Raw genomic sequence first — 21,796 nt, 5'->3', positions numbered from 1 at the left:
AGCTCACTTTGAGCATCAGGGGGTGATTTTGTATTTGGGAGACGATCTCACTGGGAAGCCATCCTCACTACAGCTTCTGCACTTCCAGGTCTTCATCCCCTGTCTTGGGTGCCAGGCCCACTCTTACCGCCTTAACCCACTCTGAGCTACAGGCTCTGGGCAGCAGAAGTAGAGAAGCCACAGATACTTCTTAAGTTAGAGACAAAAGTCAGCAGCAAGTTCTGGCCACAAATGTTTGCAGGTGACTCCTCAGAGTTCGGTACTGCCCTCTTAAACATTACAAATGGGCTGGCCAGATGGCTCAGCTAGGAAAAGCCCTCTGTGACCAAGTCAGAGTATCTGAGTTCAGTCCTCAGACCATCCATGGTGGAAGAAGAGAACCGGTTCTCCAAAACTGTCCTCTGACCCCTCCATACAAAATAAATATATTTTTTTTTAAAAAATTACAAACAAGTAGAAATTGAAGTAATCTGTTAGCTGTGAAACTGCTGCATGTAAATCAAAGCTACACATAAATAAAAACAATGATCAGATCAAGAGCATAATTTATAAAAGCCACAACAAAGACCATAAGCATCAGGTAAAGGGGAGGAGAATGTATATATGGGAAAGGCCCTATACAGCAGAATGATTAAAAGATTTCAATAAAGGGCAGGCTTGGCTCAACTGTGAAGACATCAACTCCCATTAACCTAATTCGGAATGATAATGATCTCAATAAAAACCAGAAATTTATAGTAATTCTGGAGCAGTCATGAGACAGTAAGGGGTCGGAGCTCACCTGCAGAGAAAAGGTGGAGCATGTGGCCTGCATGCATGAAGTTCTGGGTTCCATCCCCACCACTGAAACAAAAGGAATTATTGCTAAAAAAAAATAATATCCACGTGAAAATGTTATTACAACTTTGTTTTTAAAAGAATTGTTTCTGTGCACAGAGGCAGAACACCTGGAATCCTAGCATTGGGGAAACTGAGGCAAATGGTGCCTGAGTTTGAGGCCAGCCTAAGACATTTAGAGAGGTCTTGTCTCAAATAAGAAACATGCTGTTGACCATCAGGATGGCTCAGTCAGTAACAGAGGCGACCACCTCTGGCGATGAGAATTTGATCCCTCTCTTTACACATGGTGTAAAGAAAGAACCATCTCCTGAGACATGTCCCCTGATTTCCATAGGCACATCATGGCATGTAGGCCAGTACACACATGCCATGGCATGCACATACACACAAAATCTCACACAAAATAAACACATACAAAATGTTTGTCATGCCACGATTTACCACATGACTCACTTTTTAAAAAGAAACATTCTTTTTGGTTTGTATTTTAAATATTTGCATGTGAAATGATGCGCCTTGAATCTGTTTTCAGTTTCTGTGAGGGAAAGAAGCAGGAAGATGGGGAAATAAGATGGGTGGGAGACAAACACTCGAGTGGTCACAGCATCCATGGGGCCTGTCACTCTGCTCTCTCGACATTCATACATGTTGCTATTTCATTGTTAAATTGTTTTTGCAAAGCCAAAATAGGCATAGTTTTTATACAAAAAAATGTGTGGTTTTAAAACCTCAAAAGGTGAACTCAGGACCGCAAGGGGTGCACCCACACACTGAGACAATGGGGATGTTCTATCGGGAATTCACCAAGGCCACCTGGCCTGAGTCTGAAAAAGCATGGGATAAAACCGGACTCACTGAACATAGCGGACAATGAGGACTACTAAGAACTCAAGAACAATGGCAATGGGTTTTTGATCCTACTGCACCTATTGGTTTTGTGGGAGCCTAGGCAGTTTGGATGCTCACCTTATTAGACCTGGATGGAGGTGGGTGGTCCTTGGACTTCCCACAGGGCAGGGAACCCTGATTGCTCTTTGGGCTGACGAGGGAGGGGGACTTGACTAGGGGAGGGGGAGGGAAATGGGAGGCGGCGGTGGGGAAGAGACAGAAATCATAATAAATAAATAAATAATAAATAAATAAATAAATAAAATTTAAAAAACCCTCAAAAGGTATGTTGTAGACTAATTTGATTCTCAATTTCATCGCAATCCATCTATTATTTTTTGAGAATCTATTAGAGAACCTGGCCTTTGTAACATGAGTGGCAGATAGGTTTCCTTCTTGTTTAAGATTTGTTGCATATCACCATAGAACCTTCATCTGGCGATGGATGGAGATAGAGACAAAGACTCACATTGGAGCAATGGACTGAGCTCCCAAGGTCCAAATGAGGAACAGAAGGAGGGAGAACATGAGCAAAGAAGTCAAGATGGCGAGGGGGGCACCCACCCACTGTGACAGTGGGGCTGATCTATTAGGAGCTCACCAAGGCCAGCTGGACTGGGACTGAAAATGCATGGGATAAAACCGGACTCACTGAACATGGTGGACAAAGAGGGCTGCTGAGAAGCCAAGGACAATGGCCCTGAGTTTTGACCCTACTGCATGTACTTTGTGGGAGCCTAGCCGGTTTGGATGCTCACCTTCCTAGACCTGGATGGAGCGGGGAGGACCTTGGACTGCCCATAGGGCAGGAAACCCTGACTGCTCTTTGGACTGGCGAGAGAGGGCGAGGCGAGTGGGGCGTGGGGAGTGGGGGGAGGAGGGGGAAAGGGACAGGGGTAGCGGAAATTATTAATTAAAAAAATTAATAAAAAAAATTAAAAAAGATTTGTTTGCAGTGTTGCTATTTATGGAAGCCTGAAAAAGTATCATCAGAGGGGACGTTTCTGTGACAAAGGCTAAAAACAGTAGTTAGAGCCACATGCTTTGGCACACTGACACATCAGTGGAGCTGACAAGTCCAAGACTTATTTCTATCTGTGTGGGGACTCAGTGAGCACAAACTCACAGGCACCGAGTCTTACTTTTCTCTTGCTTGGGTTACAGCACTACAAATTTGTAATTACTAATAAATTTGTAGTAGGGTTACAAATAAAAGAGGTTGATTTCTGCTCACAGTTCTACCAGTTTCGGAAGGATGCATTTGTCAGTGGCTTGCATACTGGCAGTCTTGAGACTTTCTGTAATTCATGGGAAGAGCTTATGAGACCTAGCCAAACTGGCGCTATGTCGGCCCACCCTGGTTCTTTTTTTTTTTTTTAGTTTTATTTTATTTTATTTATTAAAGATTTCTGCCTCCTCCCCGCCACCGCCTCCCATTTCCCTCCCCCTCCCCCAATCAAGTCCCCATCCCTCGTCAGCCCAAAGAGCAATCAGGGTTCCCTGCCCTGTGGGAAGTCCAAGGACTACCCACCTCCATCCAGGTCTAGTACAGATAACCCATAATCCATTAACCATATGAACAATTAATTGGTTGGTGAACACAGAATCATAATCACCACTCAGTGTTCTCACCCACAAATATCATGAGGGAGGGAACAAGCCATATCCAAAGCGTAGCACCTGAGCGAAACCAAGCAAATGGCTTGGAACAGTTATCTAGCCATTAAGAAAATGAAATGGCTTCTTATTGATTACTTTACAATGTGATAAATCCCCAATATAGCATGGTGAAATATTTACAAGTGGGTAATGAAACCATAAAAGCCTTAATAAAACTGGGGCTAATTCTTGTATGATATTGGAAAGAGGAAGCTACAAAAGCATAAAAATTCCACATAAGCAGCAGCATTGCAAATAAAGAACTTAAACAGAATGGAAACACATATGCCACTCACATTACAAAGGTTAACCTTTCTAAGACAAATTCTCAAAGCAGCAACTCTAACATCAGCCCACCGTGGAAGTGCTAAGCAGTTAATCAATCTGCAGAATGTTCACCCCAGGTGTGCCTTTTCAGCAAATGCTGGCTCACATGGTCCACACCCACCAAATACTGGTCTGTTTCCTCCTGGATTGGATGTGATTCTTCTCAAGTCTTCGTCCCTCTGCACTTAGAACTGCAGAATAGTTCTAGTGCACTGCACTAATGCAATTTTTTTTAAAACCAATGGAATTTATTGAAAGGTTTCATTTGACATCCAAAAGATGAGGAGTCCCTTGATCAACTTCTTAAGCAGAATCACGCTCCTTAGATGAAGACTGTTCCCCAAAAGACATTCGCTCATGCCAGTCTCTACAGGTTGAGTTTCCACCTCACCGTTTTCTCATGTAAACAGTAAGACAAATACTGACTTCCAAATTTGCTGTAGAACCTCTCAGAGATGCCACTTTCTTTCCCTCTGGGGCAATTTTTCCAACACTAACTGCTAACAAGCCCGCAAATAAACGAGTCTTTTCTCCCCCTGAGACTAGTGAAGATGAGCAGGCATGTGACAGACACAGCCACCTCGGCTTTGGGTAACAGTAAAGACATGCTACTCACCTAGACAGCAGCTCGAAAGACGCACCTCCCTGACCTCCAGCTGCATAGACTGAGTGACATTTGACCTGTAATGGACTTCCTTTCCTACGACAAGATCAGGCAGGATATTTTACTCCTATAAGTAAACATAACACCAACATTGCTCTGCAGCTCCTCATGTGACTGAATGGGGCACCCTGAAGGTTTGGACTTCATGAAATCAAAAATCCATTTACCACCTAGATGGAAAATAACAAGCAGGCATTGCATTAGAAAATGCTCTGGCACATAGGACTTCTGGAATTCTCTAGAGTGATTTCTTGAGGAAATCATTTGGAAAGAAAATATGGAAATATCGGTATATCTATCAATTCTGAAATCATTGACTTTGCTTGCTAAAGCTACTTAGTTTAATTGCAAGAATATACAGGACTAGTATTTTCTTCTAAGAAAAGACTGTCAGCTTACTTATATATTTTTTGAGCAAAATTCTTCAATTATTTGAGATTCATCAATAAGGAACATAAAATCATCATTAATATGTACACCTCTTCTTAGGAATTTAAAAATTGTTTTGCCATTTTATTGCATAATATCAATCAATTTCAAAATAGAGGTCAGGTACAATGGCACACTGCTTACAAAGTTTATTTAAACACAGTCTTTAGGAACCGGTGAGATGGCTCAGTGGTAAAGCTCTTGCTTTGAAATCACAGGACACCAAGTTTGAATCTTTGCTTTAAACATACAAGAGAAGCCAGATGAGGTTAGCAAGCATTTGTAATCAGCATTCCTCTGGTGAGACAAGAGGCAGAGACAGACAAATCCCCAGGAACTCATGCTCCAACTGGCCTGGGCTATTCACCAGCTGACAGCAAAGGCACACCCTGCCTCAAACAAGGTGGAAGGTGAACATCAAGACTAGAGATTGTCCTCTGACCTTCACATGACCTCCATGCATGGGTGACCCTGGGTACATGCATGTACACACAGACAATATAACCTTTAAACACAAAATATATGTAACAATGACCTTATTTCATGTGACATCTGTATTTCAAAATTAAGCTCTAAATAAAAAGGCAAATTTTGTTGACATTCAAAAGTGTTATCTGACATTTGGCTTGCCAACCACTTGTATGTCACAGTGCAGACTAGAATTTAGCTTCATGATATATATACATATATATATGTATATATATATATTGAACCAGTAGTCTGCACTATCACCTGTTTTATTAATATCTTAACATTAAATCTGTTAAAGATATCTAAATGTTTAAATTAAACTTTACTGTGTGTGAATGTGCACACGTGGGAGTCAGAGGACAACTTTTGGAGTTACATCAGGGCCTGAATGCAGGCCTTCATGGAAAACACTTTTATCTGCTGAGCCATCTCGAGGACCGCAAAGGTCTTGATTTATATTATTTTCAAAACACTTTAAGAATATTGTGGGGGGGGGATTGGTTATGTGGTGAATTGAAAGAGTGCTTACCTAGAAAGTGGGGAGGCCTGGGTTTTAATCCCCAATATTATCTGAAAATGTTTACAACTATAATCCTTGAAAAAACAGTGTTCTATTCTAGGTTAAAAATTATTTTAAAACAATTCTAAGGACACTATACTAAGAGGGCTTTTATTTGTGTATGGTACTGGGATGAATGCAAAGGTCACAATTGTGTTCGACAACTGTTACACACACACACACACACACACACACACGAGGAGGGGAGAAAGAGACAGAGGAGGAGAGACAAGGGGTGAAAGGAGAGGAGGGGAGGAGAGGGAAGGGGAAAGGAGGAGAGGGGAGGGAGGAGAGAGTGTGTTTGTCTTATTCTCTTTCCTTTTTCCTTCCCTCCTCCTTCTTTCCTCCCCCCCCCTTCCTTCTTTCATTTTAAATAAGCTTGCTGACATAATGTCTCTAAGATGCCCAGGCAAGTCTCCAACTTCTGGCTTAAACACCCTCATTAGCTAGGGCTAATTAATAAGAATTTTATAGGCTCTGTTGAGTTTCTATTGAGACAAAGATGCAGAATTATCAGTTCACATCCACGGCCTTCAGATATCCTATCAAGTAATGCGCTCAAAGTTTTAAAACGTTTCTATGAATTTCCAAAACTTTAAAAACGCTGCTCTGCCAGGTATCCGCGTGTGTTCCAGGACGTAACTTCCCCGCACCCGGGGTGTGGAGTCTCTGTAGCCACGGCAACAGTTGGGCGGCGCTTCGCCGCCTTTGACCCGGGTGAACGGCAGGCGGAACCTCTCCGGCCGCACCGGAACCTCAGTGCGCGCACCCGCGTTTCCCAGTCGGAACGCACGGAGAGGGACTTTCGAGCGCCTCGGGCCGAAGCCGCTGCTGGCCGAGAAACCGCCATGAAGTTTCGCGCCAAGATCGTGGACCTGGCTTGTCTGAATCACTTCACACGTGAGCTGGCAGGGCTGCGGGGAGCGAGCGGAGAGTGCGGCTGCAGCCCTGTGAGAGGACGGGCGGGGTGGAGGGCACAGCTGGGACCCGGAGGCTGGGAGGGCGGCCCTGAGGGGGAAGGATAGCTCCCGGGGACCTTGCCCTTTGCAGTCCTCCCTCGCTCTTCCTATGCCCGCGACTGTGCCTAACCCTGCCCGCGGGCCGTACGCAGCTGTCCCACGGTTACGTGGAATGCACGCCAGATTCCCGGTTGTCAGTTGTTCTCTGAGACCGTTTCATTATTAAACACTGGTGCTGTGGGCTGTGTGCTTCGCAAAATGTCAGCGGCGTTGAAGTCCAAGCGTGATCCGTGAACTTCAAGTTCTGCAAGCTGACCTGTAGGATACCCGATGTCATGCGTAGTAACTACTTTCTTTCCCTCCCCGCTACAGGAGTCAGTAACATGATAGCCAAACTTGCCAAAACCTTTACCCTCCGCATCAGCCCGGAGAAGCTGAATTTCATCCTTTCGGACAAGCTGGCCAGTGGTGGGGTGAGCATGTGGTGTGAGCTGGAACAGGTGAGCAGGAACACCCAGAGTCCCCGGGCTCCAGCCAGGGGTGCTGAAAAAAGGCCTTAAATGCCTGCTTCTGTCCCGCAGGAGAACATTTTTAGTGAATTTCAGATGGAAGGAGTCTCTGCAGAAAACAATGAGATTTATTTAGAATTAACGTCAGAAAACTTATCTAGAGCCTTGAAGACTGCCCAGAACGCCAGAGCCTTGAAAATCAAGCTGACTAACAAACACTTTCCCTGTCTTACGGTGTCTGTAGAGCTGGTAAGTAGGAGGAAAAGGATTTCTGAATTTTTTTGTAAGTGTCTTGTTTTGGTCTAGGGTGTATAAGTAGCTATAAGCCTGAGATTTCAAACAGTATTCTTGAAAGTGAATTAGTTTCATTTAAATATAAAATCTAGTCCAGCATGGTGGCCCATGTCTTTAATCCCAGCACTGGGGAAGCAGAGACAGGAAGATCTCTGAGTTCCAGGACTGCATAGAGACCCTGTCTCAAAATATAGGATCTGGTTCCTGACTTACATGTGAGAAATGCACCTTATCCTAGTCATTTTAAAACAAAGTTTGATTGCACAGTGTTCAACAGGATACTGCTTTTTCCAAACAGTCAAATTGCTAGCTAGAATCTCTTTCTTTTAGGATATTGTCACCTTGTCTAGATGTTTTTATCCACTTCCATCTTAAAATTTCATCATCTGTACTATTCTTAAATACATAGTCCTCAGACTTAAGTAACACATTTGTTTTCGATGCTACTACTAGATGAGTAGCAAGCAGCCTCTCCTCAGAATACACGGAAACACACAGACAAGATGGAGTTTGTGATTTCTAATGTGTCCCTAGTCTTTCACAAATAGCCAAGTCACCAATTAATACCCTCTGAGTGGTTCTCTGGATATGTCGGGTTTTTCCCCACTCCCAGGCTGGGGACATCAATTGGACATTCCACTTGAAGTTTCTCTCCAAAACTTTCCCTTTCTTTAGTGCTCTGCCCAGCCCACCCAGGGCCTCCATTATCTTTACAACTTCCTATTCTTATATGTTCTGGGCATCTGTGGGTGAGTATTATTACATTTGTTTCCAAGCTGGCTATAGATGTCTATTCATGGCTTTGAAACCTTTTATGTCTTCTTAGAGATAATTAGAGCATGCCATGTAACCATAGATTTGAGTTTATTTAGTTTCTTAAGGAAAAGCAAGATCATACTATATAATACTTTTCTAAGTAAGAATGTAAGATACTTTGGTTTCTTCTTTGCTGTTTTGAGACAGGGTCTGGCAGTCTTAGAATTCACTATGTAGACCACACTGGCCTTGAACTTACAGAGATCCACCTGCCTCTGCCTCCTGAGTATTGTGTGTGCCACTCTTCCCAGCAGTTCTGTGGTTTCTGAGTTTTAGAGATGCTTCTAAAAGTAAACATGGTCGATCCTTTCAGAGGTGTGGAAGTGGCAGCATGCTCAGGGCGTGGCACACAATGGTGTCTGGGTTGCCTTGGCATGGCAGATTTGCCTCTCTCTGTCTCCTAAGTTTGCAAATGCTGATGCTTTCCCTCTGCCTGAAACCCTGTGACCTCAAATTTAGCTTCCTAGAGGCTATCTCCTCTTTAGTTCTGATGTCTCTGAAGCCATACCCCAGAGGGTTTTCCTCTCTCCTCTCTAGCAGCCCTTCCTCATCCTCATCACCACTGTGCTTTCTTCAGGCTCTGACGGGTATGTAATCCAGCTCTGTGCACTTGCTTTCTGCTTGCTCGGTTGGTTCCACTGGGGCCTTGTTGTCTCCTTCACCACACTTCTCAGAGACCCGCGGGACCCAAAGCAGAACAGATACACCACGTCAACATTATCACTTGAATAGATTTTGAGGGGATGAATTAAGAACATTGCGTTTGGAATTGAAAGGTTTAGCAACAGTTCTTGTGTTTTGGTTTTCTTTTAGCGTTGACAACATAAAATAGTCTAACTTTTTTCTTAGCAGTTGTCCTCATCCAGCAGTAGTAGAATTGTGACCCATGATATCCCCATAAAGGTGATTCCTAGAAGATTGTGGAAAGACTTACAAGAACCCTCTGTCCCAGACTCGGATGTAAGTGTTGTCTGCAGTACTATTCTTCAACACACAATAAAGGGTGGGGATTGAATTCTCCATTGCTAGTTGTCGTCTTGCTGTGTATGTTACTTGAATTTATATAGTTTCTGAAAAGAGTGTGAGTCAATCAACAAGACTCCAGATGTGAGTATGTGCCTTTTTCTATGTATGTAATCCTGTTAAAGAGCTGATACCCATTTAGAAATGCCATACTTTCTGTATAGAAAGGGGATGGTGATGGCTTGTAACAAAAGAAAATAGAGCCTAAGTTATACTTTGGAAGGCAGTCTACAATGGCTCTTGGCTTTAGGTACAAATTCATGTTTCATAGGCCTAACGAAAGAGCCAGAAAACACATTTTGTTGACTTGGAACTTAGGTTAACAGTGACCTTCTAGCAACCTCTGCATCATTGCAAAGAAAGAGGATGCCAAATGGTCTTTTGTCTCTTGTATATATAAAAAGAAATCAAACAGATACCAGATGAAATGTGTAGTTGGTTAAAAGGTGTCTATGTAGGCTTGGAAAAAGCCAGCATTACATCAGTGCTGTTGGTAACATAGCTCAAATGACTCATGATAATGGCTGGCTTACAGAGTACACAGAAGGCCCCTGGGTCCTTAAACATTTCCCAGAGGAAGGCTTCTTGCTCAGCACTTGAGGTGTATTCCCCTTGGACCTGTATATAGGTATCTCAGCTGATGTACTGTGTTCCTTCTTGAACCAGAACAATGCTCTTGGGAGTATGGTCACCATGGTAACCAGAGCCAGGTATCCAGGTATTTTTATTTGCTTGAATAAGTTAGTGAAACTTTCAAAGTTTCAAAGGGAGTTTATTTGGAAAATTTAAAAATGTGATTCTGAGTTTTTGACACAAGTACATTTCACCGTTGTCAGCTGAGTACCTACTGTTATGGACTCCGTTAAGATTTCTGATCCGTGTGATTTCTCATACTGGTTTTTAGGTCAGTATTTATCTACCAGCCTTGAAGACAATGAAGAGTGTTGTGGAGAAAATGAAAAATATCAGCAATCATCTGGTAAGCGATTGATTACGCCTTCAGAAAAGAGCTGTGAGTGAGCTCCCGCCGTGTGAGTGGCATGTCCTGGAGGTGTAGGTACCCCCTCGTCACCACAAGGTGTCTCTGCTAGTGGGTTTCTCCCACAGAGGCCCCACTCGGGAGGACAGAGCTTGGTATTGCTATCTGGCCTTTAGGGACCTGTGCTTATGCCTTTCAGCTCTCATTCACTGGGGAAAACTTTCAAACTTGCCCTTAATCCCTCGTGTTTATAGTATATTGGGAACATGTTCCAACAGTTCTGGTAATTTGGACAGAGCATTGCAGTTTTTGATGGTCTCCTATTTGGTGCTGAGGATTAAATGGAAGGCTTCATGTAAACTGAGAGCGTATTCCATCACCGAGCTGAGTGAATGGTCGAAGCCCCAGTGCCTTTCACATGTTAGCATGTGTGGGTACATTAGACACTGACATACAGCTGGGCTCCCTTATTTTTCTATATATTTTTGAAGGTCCAAAAATAGCTCAAAATTGATGGACTGTCATCATTTACACATAGTGTGTCCTGAATTCGACATTTATTCACCCCTTAAGACCACATTCCATTATGTTCCTAAATCATTTCAAAGCCAATACCTACCTAACACACAAACCTGTGACTTTTCCAACCTCCAAGGCCACATCTCTGTCAGCCAGGCCCTCCCAGCAGATCCATACCGGCCTGGCCCTGTCATTTCCCTGCTTATTAACCCTTCCTACTCAGTCGCTGTGTCTCTCATCTCCTTGAAATGCTCAGCCATTGTCAGTGTTCAGCCCAAGCTCCTGTAGGGAACTCCCTGCGCTGAACTCCCCACCCCCCTCCGTAAATCAGTATCTTGAAAGCTTCTGTGTCAGAGTCCGGGGCTGGGCCGTCACCCAGTAGTCCGTAATTGATATGTTGCATGGATGGGAGTAACATTTAGCTCCTGGGAATCTTTACATCACAAGAGGATTTGAAACGTAGAAAGTGGTGGGGGTTTTGGTAGTGTTGTTGTTTCTCTCATGCGTCCTCACTTCAGAGCAGTGCTGCCCTCTGAATCAAAAATCCGGCTCCCTTGAAATAGCACACACTGTGCTGGCAGTGCTGTTCACCGCCTCTGCCACGGTGTTGATCCAGTTGTCAGCCTGGCTTCCTCTACGGTACCCTGGCCCAGAGGGAAAAGTCAGGCATTTAATTGAGGGATCATGTGCTTGTTCTTTCTGTCCTGTGGAAATGAGTCAGCAAAGGGGTTAGTGAGAGCAGTGGCAGTTGTTTCTCTTCTGGAGTGCTTTACAAATGCTAACTGGGATGTTACCGAGCTAGAACAGCCAGATGCATACGAGATCTTTCTGGGTACTGGGAGCCAGAGATCTAAAGAACTAAGTAGATGCTTCCAGGGGAAGCTGCATGTCTTAGTAGTTTGTACAATAGAGACAGTTGGAAATTATCTTGGTCCATTTCCACATTTCTAGTGAAACTTCCTAACTGCACCGACAGAGCATCAGTAAAGATCATGAGTGAGTCCCATACAAAGACACTGCAGATTCAGAAGGGGCTGGGGCTGCTGTTGCCTAACCAGGACAGAGAGCTGCAGCTGTGCTGGTGTCTGGTCTGGCCTGGCCTCAGTGTTCACAGAACAGCTTGGGGAGACAATGTCGGGCTCCGACATTCACTTTTTCCCCATGGGGTCCTCTCTTCAACTCCTGTTCTCCCTGCCTGATGTGGGAAGGTTATTTGTCAATCTGTTGTTTCATTGGTTGATCAATAAAGAAAACTGCTTGGTCTGATAGGTCAGAAAATTAGGTAAGGTGGAGTAAACAGAACAGAATGCTGGGAAGAAGGGAAGTGAGCCAGACACCATGCCTCTCCTCTCTGGTCAGATGCAATGGAGCAAGCCGCCAGGTCAGACATGCTGAATCTTTTTCGGTAAGACACCACCTCATGGTGCTACACAGATTACTAAATATGGGTTAAGCAAGATATGAGAGTTAGCCAAGAAGAGGCTAGATACAATGGGCCAGGCAGTGTTTATATGAATGCAGTTTGTGTGTTGTTATTTCGGCTGTAAAGCTAACCATGTGGGAGCTGGGCGGGACAAAAAGCAGGCCTGCCCGCCGCTTCTTCTACACCTGCCCTGGAACTATTGCCATAGGCCAGAGGAGTCTCCTCTGTTTTTAATCTTTCACCATGCCCATACTATTGGTTCTTTTATCTGGAAGGAGATTTGCCAATCAACCTGTGCATGACACGCTACATTTCTGGTTTGGTTGTTGGTATCTGCCTAACTAGTCTGCAGAAAGTCCCACGTGCAGTCTGCAGTCAGCATTCTGCCAGCCAGTAGCACAAACATGCTGCCTAATCTGGAAAGGGGAGGCATCGTCCATGTCACTAGGACCATCCTCTGAGCATTGCAGGCTAAGGATCTCAGGTCTGGGGAGGAAAGGACATCACCCTGCTGGCACAGCTCTGTTGTCATGCTGTAGTTTAGGACATGCAGCATTAGCATGCCCTGGAAACTGGTCAGCACATGATATCTGTCTCCTATGCTTATTGCATAAAATTTCTGAACTCCAAATCTTCTTGTGCTAGAAACAAAACAAGGTAGATTCTCTGAACTCAGATGAGCTCTTGTTTTTGAACTCCTGACATTATACACTATGTTTCCAAGCTCACAGCCTTCTAATCTAGTCGCTTCCTTGGAGTAAAAAGCTTTCATGTTAAGACTTTCAGTGAGCAGAGTTCTTCATTTCTTAACCCACGGTCCTATAATCCGGAATGATAAGTGACCAAAACAAAATGTAGACAGCAATATTTGTGAATGTTCTGGGGTACTCACTGGGGCTCCACAAAGCTCATATGTGGCCTGTTACCATTTACTTCCAACAACTGTGTGCTAATACCTATAGATTTGATTGCTTCTGAAAAACAGTGTGTTAGAAACAAATATCTATTAAGAAGGCAGCTTGCCTTGGCTTTGAATTCACTGCAGGCATGTGTACTGTACTTCCATGCTTCAAATTCTTTTTTTAAAAGATTTATTTATCTATTATTTGTATAGTATTCTGCCTGTATGCATGCCTGCAGGCCAGAAGAGGGCACTAGATCGCACTATAGATACTTCTGAGGTACCATGTGGTTGCTGGAATTGATCTCAGGACCTTTAGAAGAGCAGCCAGTGGGTGCTCTTAACTTCTGAGCCATCTCTCCAGCCCATCTTCAAATTCTTAAAGTCTGAGTAATGGAGCATTAGATTTCAACGCACACATGATCCAGAGTGCCGGACACATGATGCACTTAGTCAGCATGTGAAAGAATTAACAGCAGCCGACTCCCTGAACCTGCCACTCAGCTGATTTAAGATGCAGTTTTCTGTCCTCTCATGCACATCGACATTAGTTTCCTAAGCATCAGGATAAGAGTTTACTTTCCCTGCAACTCCCTTAATGATCATTTAGTGCCATTAGTTGACTCCTGACCAGCAGTACTGGTACCTGCTGTAAACTACTTGAGTGCACCAGAGCCATAAAATGCGTGACAGCTGCACTGCTGCCCCCATTATAGATACTGTGCCTCCAGCCGCAGGTTTCACTTGACCTAAAGGTCTGACTCCAAAGCCTTCCCTCTCCCTGAATCACAGTGCTTCTCACCCTAAATCCTTCTCAGCTCTTCAGTAAGCTGCTCCTACAGAGCTGCTTCTTCCAGCATCACATCTGAGCTCACCTCCAGCAGAGTACGCATTGGTAGGCATTGCTACTGGACATGGTCAGAAAACAGGCAACGTTAGCATGCCCTGGAAACTGGTTGGAAGTCTAGAGCCTGGGCCCATCTTAACCAGACCTCAGGGATTCTCCTGCACAGAAGTGTGATGATGTGGGGAAGGAGAGCTCTTGTTGCAAGAGCCACAGCCACAGCCTACCATGCTTCTTGCATTCAGTGAGAAAGAAGGAAATGGTCATTTCTGAAGGGTACATAGTTAAGGTGGTTTGATCCATCCTTTCTGATCTTTCCTCCCATATAATGTTCTTCCTCTTACCTGGCAGAGCATCTGTCCTGACAAGTTAGGATCCTTTCACTCCATGCCTGCTATAAGGGAGCTCTTACCTCCACTCCACCCTCATCACTTTGCTGGTCCCTCCAGAACCTTGATCCTTGACAGAGTGTCCCAGCAGGGCCCCTCCCTCTTCCCCCTGCTGTCTTCTCCACTAGGGGGATACCTTATTGATTTTAGGGGATATTTGAGTTCTGGGCTTTCATAAACCTCTCTGTGGTTGTTGGGGAAGGGGCTTCAGTGCCCTGTGAGGTGTTAGGTTTGTGACACTGCCTTGTTACCTGGCTTTTGTGGAAGCTGGTACCCATGTGCTGTTCTTTTTCCTCTTTTCAACTTTGGATTTTAATCAATTTGCAGGTTATTGAAGCAAACCTAAATGGAGATCTGAACCTAAAGATAGAAACTGAGTTGGTATGTGTGACAACTCACTTTAAGGATCTTGGAAACCCTATATTACGTGAGTTTTCTTGTGGGTTATATTTTGATTCTAATGAATTGTTTGAATATATATTGAGTTCTTTTAATGAAAACATTGAAATCTGGTTTTCTTTGTTTCACATTTGAGAAGGGTCTGAGATAAAATTTCCTGTCCTTATGACATAATGGCACTAGGAAAGGGGTCAGGCCACCAGGCACTAAGAATGATGCTTCCCTCCCCTGGGATTCAGGTCACAAACAGTGACTTCCAAGAACTCAATAGCTCTTTGTAGCTGGCATTTTCTTTGAGTTGCCAACCAGCTCCCAAATAAAGACACAGAGATTTATTATTAATTGTGAATGCTCAGCCTCACCTTAGGCTTGTCCCACTATTTTAACTTAATTCAACCTGTTCCTATTCATCTTTGGGCCTTTTTTTTTTTTTTTTTTTTTACCTTTCTTTCATTCTGTATGTCCTACTTTCCTGCTTCCTCCATGTCTTTCGGGCTCCTCCATCTCTTTGTTCCCTAAGCCTAATTCCTCCTAAGCAACAGATAGATACAAGACCCACCTCCATCATTCTCCCTACCTGGAAGTCTGCTTATACCTCCTCCCTTGCTATTGGCCATTCATCTTTGTACCAATCAGGTACCTTAGGCAGGCAGGGAAAAAAAGCACCACATCTTTGCATAGTTAAGCAGACATTCCACAACAGCTCTTCATTTGCCACTGTGCTCTGGAGGTTAAGATTCTCGTTTGGACTGGAGTCAACAGCTATCTTTCTCATTTTCTTCTCTAGTCAATTCAGTACCTGTGAAGTTAGATTGGCAAATGCGAATGTGATGCAGATGAACTTGGTCACTTTACATCTCATAAAGGTCAGGAAGGAATGTGAAATCAGTTCAGTGCACCTTGACAGAAGGGGTGGTTGTGCAGCTTGGTGAGCAGTGAGCCTAAATTAGACTCCTCTCCTCAAATAGGGAAGCAGCCAGGGGGCCAGAGAAGAGGTGTCTGGAATGTGGGAGAGCCAATTTCTGATATACATGTATTGTCAAGCGGATAAGATGCCTTCATCACTTTTACAAGTTGTAGTCTACTGGGTTACTAAAAAGAGCTGTATGGTTGATCAGATCATGAGTTCCTTGTTATGTCCAGAGATATTGGATTAAAAAGAAAAATGTCATTTCAGCCTCTGAGAGCGTCTCTCAAAACAGACACCCAGAAGACATGGTCGAGGTGCACATCGACATAAGGAAACTCCTCCAGTTCCTTGCAGGACAGCAAGTGACTCCCACTAAGGCTGTGTGTAGTAAGTTTGCTTTTTCCTTACCCACCTCTAGTCTGATATGCATACAGTCTTCTAAATGCAAATACGCCCAGTTCCAGGAACTGAAGCTCCCTGGGCAGTCCTTGAGCTAGAAGTATCTAGAGATGCTGAAGAGTGATGGTGAGCAGTGTGGTACCAGAAAGCCGGCAGCCATGCTGGACTGGCAGTGATACTGTCTGCACAGTCAGCGCAAGCTTTCCCACAGCAGCGGAGTTCTTCAAATTTCGCATAATCAGAGCCCTGTATATGCTTTTGCCTAGATCTGAGTTTCAGCTTGAGCCCATTGCCTTTCCTTTCATTGCCTACCTGACCTGTGCTCACTACCAAAGTCTCCTCCGTTGTTGGTTATTAATGGCTTGGACCGCATCCTGGCTCTAGTTACACACTGCCCTGTTCCTCTTCCCCTGCTCTCCCTACTGAGCTAGGAAGTTCATCAAGAGCTTCTCAAGGCTCTTTGTCTCCTTGTGTGTGGTTTTTTTTTTTTTTTTTTTTTTTTTTGAAAAGGGCATAGCAAATGGCCTAGACGTGACATCCCTCTCTTTGTGGAAAGTGCCTGGGATGACCTCTCATCCACGAAGCTGTGGGAGATGACCTGGGACTCGATCCTATAGTAATGGAACAGAAAGTTCTGGGTAGTTCTGTCAATGACCAGCCTTTCTGAAAGAGAAAAGGGACGTGTCCTAGTTAGGGTTACTATTGCTGTGATGAAACACCGTGACCAAAAAGCAGCTTAGACAGGAAAAGATTTATTTGGCTTACATTTCTACATCACTGTTCATCATCAAAGGAAGTCCGTACAGGAACTCAAGCACTGCAGGAACCTGGAGACAGAAGCTGATGCAGAGGCCATGGAGGGATGCTGCTTCCTGGCTTGTTTCTCATGGCTTGCTCAGCACGCCTTCTTATAGAACCCTTTGCCACCAGTCCAGGGATGGCCCCACCCACAATGGACCGGGCTTTCCATCAATCACTAATTAGGAAAATGCTCCTTATAAGCTTCCTTACAGCCCAGTCTTACGGAGGCATTTTCTCAGCTGGTGACTAGCTTGTGTCAAGTTCACATGAAACTAGCCAGTACGGGATGAGACAGCACAGAGAGACTGTGTGAGAGGCCGTGGCGCGAGGACACAGGGAGGAGTTTGGTGGTGTGTAGCACAGCCTCTCACAGTGCACAGGACCTCAAGCACTTAGACCATGTACTCTGGTTGCCTCACTTTGGGTACCTGCTTTTACCAGGAAGGCTAATTTGATGAAACCAACCTGGTTTTCCCCCTAAAGCCTAGGTAGCTTCATTCTTTCATCTCTCACACTGTCCCCAGTGTGTGGCAATAGCATGTGCTGTGGCCCCTCACGAGCCCTCAGAGGGAACAAACACCAAGCATAGGAAATGTCTGTGGCAGACATGTGACAGGGAGGATGAAAATCTGTCTTTAACGCCTGGGTCTTTTTCTCCTAGATATTGTGAGTAACAGGATTGTTCATTTCGATTTGCTTCTGGATGACATCTCCCTTCAGTATTTCATCCCAGCCTTGTCCTAGCACCATCTCAGCAGACTTCGGAGCACAGAGACCTCTGTCGTGATGAGAGAAGCCCTGGATGGTGTGCAGGGCAGCTGCCCGTCCTCAGTCCTCACAACACCACAGGCTTGCACTCTGCTCTTTCTCTCCATGCTGGCATAGGTACAAGTGGAATTAATGAAGCAGAGTTAGATAATCATTCCTTCATATTTCTCAAGACCAGCACTTGTCCCCTTATCCCATGGATCTAAGACATGAAGAAGAAAAGACGGAATTTTTTTTAAGGGTCTTTTGTTGTTTTGTTTTCCTTTGGTGTTAGAGATGAGATCAGGGCCTTCTCTGTGCTAAGCATGTGCTCTGCCACTGAGTTGCTCCCTAGCCCATCTAAAGTGTGAGTAGTAGTTTGTCACTGATGTTTCAAGCTCATCGTGTGTATAGCATTGGTGTTGCAGTCAGAATTCACAGCAATACTACTCAGCTAGTTCCCAGCTTCGTCCCTGAAATGCTGCAGTTGTCTGCTTTCAGAATTTCAGCATGCTCATCTCTCCCAACCGCCATGTCTGAGAGCTCAGTGCAAACCATGCAACCCCTCTGTCCCTGGCAGCATGCCTGGTTTCTCACCAATACAGCTACAACATGTGGAACCTTGCCCAACTTACTGAAGGTTCAAGTTCACTTCCTTCTCACTGCCTGAAGAACCTCTCAGCCTGGGGAACCTGCAGAATTTCACAGCCTGGGGAACCTGTAGAGCCTCACAGCCTGAGGAACTTGCAGAACCTCTCCTCTCAACCTGGGGAACCTGCCGCTAGGGAGCCTGAGATCCTGAAAACTAGCAACCAGTTTCCATCTTGAACTTCTCCTTCTGTATACTTTTCTCTTGAGCCCACTTTGATTTTAAGTTATAACTTATTTTACTTTTTTGTAGTGCTCAGGATCAAATCCAGGAATGGAAACATGTTAGACAGACAAGCCCTCTATGCCAGACTATATCCCTAGTCATCTAAATCATAATTTTGTATAATTCTTCCACAGTTTCAGAGTCACCTTTCTCTTAAGCACATTGTGTTTTTGCATAAAGCAGCTGAAGCTTGGCCATCATAGGCAAGGCTGTGTTCTGCTCCTGTTTTGGAGCTGCCTCACCCTGGAAGTTGTACTTCCTCCCAAAACACCCTAGCAGGCTTCCTGATTTAACTAGGTGTCAGGTGTCCCATGAAGTGGTATCAGAAACTGTTTCCATGTCAGAGTTAAGATCTAAGTTGCTAGGATAAGATTTTAAAAAGGCGTGTGGGGTATTTAGGGAAAGTATTGTTTCTTAAGCGCTGCTAGGATAATATATTTGCTGCTGTTTCAGTTTTTATTAGACAGGTTCTCGTGTAGTTTAAGGTGGCCTTAGATGAGCTGGAGCTAATATTGGCCTTGAACTGCTGAGCCTCCTACTCCCCAGGTGTTTAGATGACAGATATGCGCCGCCATGTCTCTAGCTCTACTGATATTTAATAAGATAGATTTAGTTAAACTAACATTTTAAAATTAGGGATTTTTTTACATTGTTAAAGCATTTCTTCGGTTCATAATGAGAGGCAGTCCAGGTGCCATGATATAGCCTCAAAATCATGATGCAAATGAATGTTCAGGAAGTTCCCTATGAAGCTTCTTTTTCTGTCCAAGTGTCAGTGCTCACTTGTCTCTGAGGTCCCCACTGTGCCACATGCTGTTGGTGATGACTTTGCTTAGTAACTTAACATGGGCGAGAAGAAGCCCTCACTGGCAGTCAGGGGGCTGTGGTCTTTCTGGTTCTTGTCACAACTTTCTGCATAGTGTTCATAGCTGTATCTCACAGATCTGAAGTCAAAGCAGGGAGCTCAGAGCGGGGTTATGGGAATTTGGAGCTACTTTGTGGAACCTCGTCCTGAGGTGAGAGCAGAGTTTTGCTATGTATAGAAGGAGCATGGTGTCTGAGACTTGGAGGCATTTCCCCTTACTCTGATTGCCTAAGAATGCTTTCCTGAATGTTAGAACCAGTGAGGTACCCCCTGACCTTGCCTGCCAGAGCTCAGAACCCACATCCCTGGTAACCATGCCTTGAACTGAGATTTAAGACCAGCCTAACAACATGTCAAAAATGCAGAATTCTTAATGTAGCCATTTTTGCCAATGTCCAAGCAGCCTTTTTAATCCTGTGGGCATCCCCTGGTCCAGCAAGGACCTTCCTACCCATCAGGTCTCCAGACTGAGTGTGTCCTGCCCTGCATCCTGCTACAAAGAAGCCTGCTCTTGGAAGCCTGAAAGGCGGTTCAACATTAGTTTTGACTTGAGGCAGGAATACTGGTTCTTCTACCAGATGCAGTGGCCGATGACATATCGGTAAATGTCACCCAGTTGGTCAAGTGTCTGTTGTTTTTAAGAGACAAAATTCTGTACTTTTTTATTTTAAAGACATTGGGATATCAAAGTGCACAGCCTAGAGGTTCTTTCTTGATGGTTCAGTCACGTAGTCACCCCACCTTTCACTCTGTGCTTTCCTCCTGGACTACTTATTCTTTCCTCTCTGTTTCCATTCTTAGTGGTTCTGGACAGCTTTCTAAACTCCTCCCCAGGTGCCCAGGCCTCTGGTAATGACCATCCTTTACTTTTGCTGTGAGGGCCCAATGTGAGGTTCTTGACTCTTGTGGTTCTGTATCAGTGTTTGTATATTGAGTACATGCATACCTTAGCCTTCACAGCATGGCTTTGCCCATGGCCATCTTTGTATAGTGAGTCTGTCTAGAAATTCTGTATGGCCTGCACGCGCTGCAACCATTGCAAAGCTTGATGGCATTGCCATTTCCACGAGGGTGGACTTCTGCATTCAGACTTTGATGGCAGTGAGGCTCATCCCCCCCCCCTTTTTTTTCCCTTTTAATGGCCCTGAGTAGTCTAGCTCTGCTCTGCTCACATTGTCCCATGTGAAGATACCAGACCCAAGCAAGTCTCTTACAAAGTCTCAGAATGTGGGGGAGCAAAATGTCCAGCTCCCACCTATTTTTTCCACTGTAGAATCAAATACAGGGACTTTCTCCATGTGTGGTCCTGTGACCTTGGTAGAGCAGTCTTAGAGTTACCCTGTCTTTCTGCTCATGGTTTTGCATTTCTCTGTGGCCCAGTGGGTACCACAACTTCACTTTGGCATTCAGGGGATTCAGGGTGATGACCTTGCTCTAGTTGGATTATGTGACAACATGGAGAAGTCCTAGATTTCTGCTCCGCCATTTTACTAATCCCACACTCCAACTCTGTGCTTCTGTGTGGATTCTGATGGGGAATCTCAAAGGGAGCCTGGGCTTGTGGGTTTTCTCTAAGCAGTGTTCAACTAGGAGGTGATAAATTAGGGTCACTTGCACATTAGGGAGTGTGCATGCAGTTTGCAGTGGGAAAACTTGAAAGTGCTCCCTTTGATTAATACTTATGCTCGTAAGACTTCTTACACAGGTTATAGTCAAAGCTGAGCACTGTTCTAAATTAAGGATTTCTTAACGTGAATGACTGGGGAATTGGCAGGTGATCTCATCTGTGTGATGCAATGTCATTTCCTAATGCTGCAGGACAAAGCACTACATGTATGGTAGCAAAGCCAGTGGGATGTTGGTGTTCAGTAGGGCAGAGAAGGCCAGGGAGTGGACATCTAAACCCGCTAGCTCTGGGCGGTTTTTATTTCAGTGTTTTTATATGTGTATGTTTTCTGGCAATTTTGTAACCAACTTTGTAATGAAAATATTTTTATAGACTTAAATAAATATTTATTATTTGACTATTACTTGAAATTTATTAACACACATATTCATCTGGCAACTTTAATTTGCTGAATGTTATAATTTAGGCTTCATTTTCACAGCATATCCTTATTTTCTACAGTGGGAAGTAAGATTTTATTTTTTTTTTTACCATGTTGAAGTTATACTGGGTTCAGAGTACTGGAGCCTGGACTGATAAGACCATTTTACAGAAAAAAATTTCTTCTTATCATGGGACCAACCTGAATAGACCCTACACGGACACGTTAGTTAGCTTTCCTTCATCGTGACAACGTGTCAG

General features: G+C 44.3%; 1 protein-coding gene across 3 annotated transcripts; it reads left to right on the top strand.

The window, feature by feature from the left end:
• Positions 1-6,611: 6,611 nt before the first annotated feature.
• Hus1 (HUS1 checkpoint clamp component) lies at positions 6,612-21,512 on the top strand. Of its 3 annotated transcripts, none has more exons than XM_050141170.1 (8): positions 6,612-6,737; positions 7,169-7,296; positions 7,378-7,554; positions 9,268-9,375; positions 10,343-10,417; positions 14,821-14,920; positions 16,070-16,189; positions 17,664-21,512. In XM_050141170.1, the coding sequence occupies exons 1-8, from the start codon at positions 6,686-6,688 to the stop codon at positions 17,744-17,746; spliced, it is 843 nt and encodes a 280-aa protein (XP_049997127.1). In that variant the 5' UTR covers positions 6,612-6,685; the 3' UTR covers positions 17,747-21,512. The 3 variants fall into 3 exon arrangements, with proteins under 3 accessions (XP_049997127.1, XP_049997126.1, XP_049997128.1); XM_050141169.1 differs by having other exon boundaries at positions 9,265-9,375; XM_050141171.1 differs by having other exon boundaries at positions 6,623-6,787; positions 9,265-9,375.
• The last annotated feature ends 284 nt before the right edge of the window (positions 21,513-21,796 follow it).

The sequence above is a fragment of the Alexandromys fortis genome, unplaced genomic scaffold (genome assembly GCF_014885135.2).
Source record: "Alexandromys fortis isolate MF-2015 unplaced genomic scaffold, M_Fortis_MF-2015_v1.1 scaffold_7, whole genome shotgun sequence".
In the NCBI taxonomy this organism is placed as follows: Eukaryota; Metazoa; Chordata; class Mammalia; order Rodentia; family Cricetidae; genus Alexandromys; species Alexandromys fortis.
Note: the sequence above shows the minus strand (reverse complement) of the source record. Positions and strands in the feature narration are given on the sequence as shown.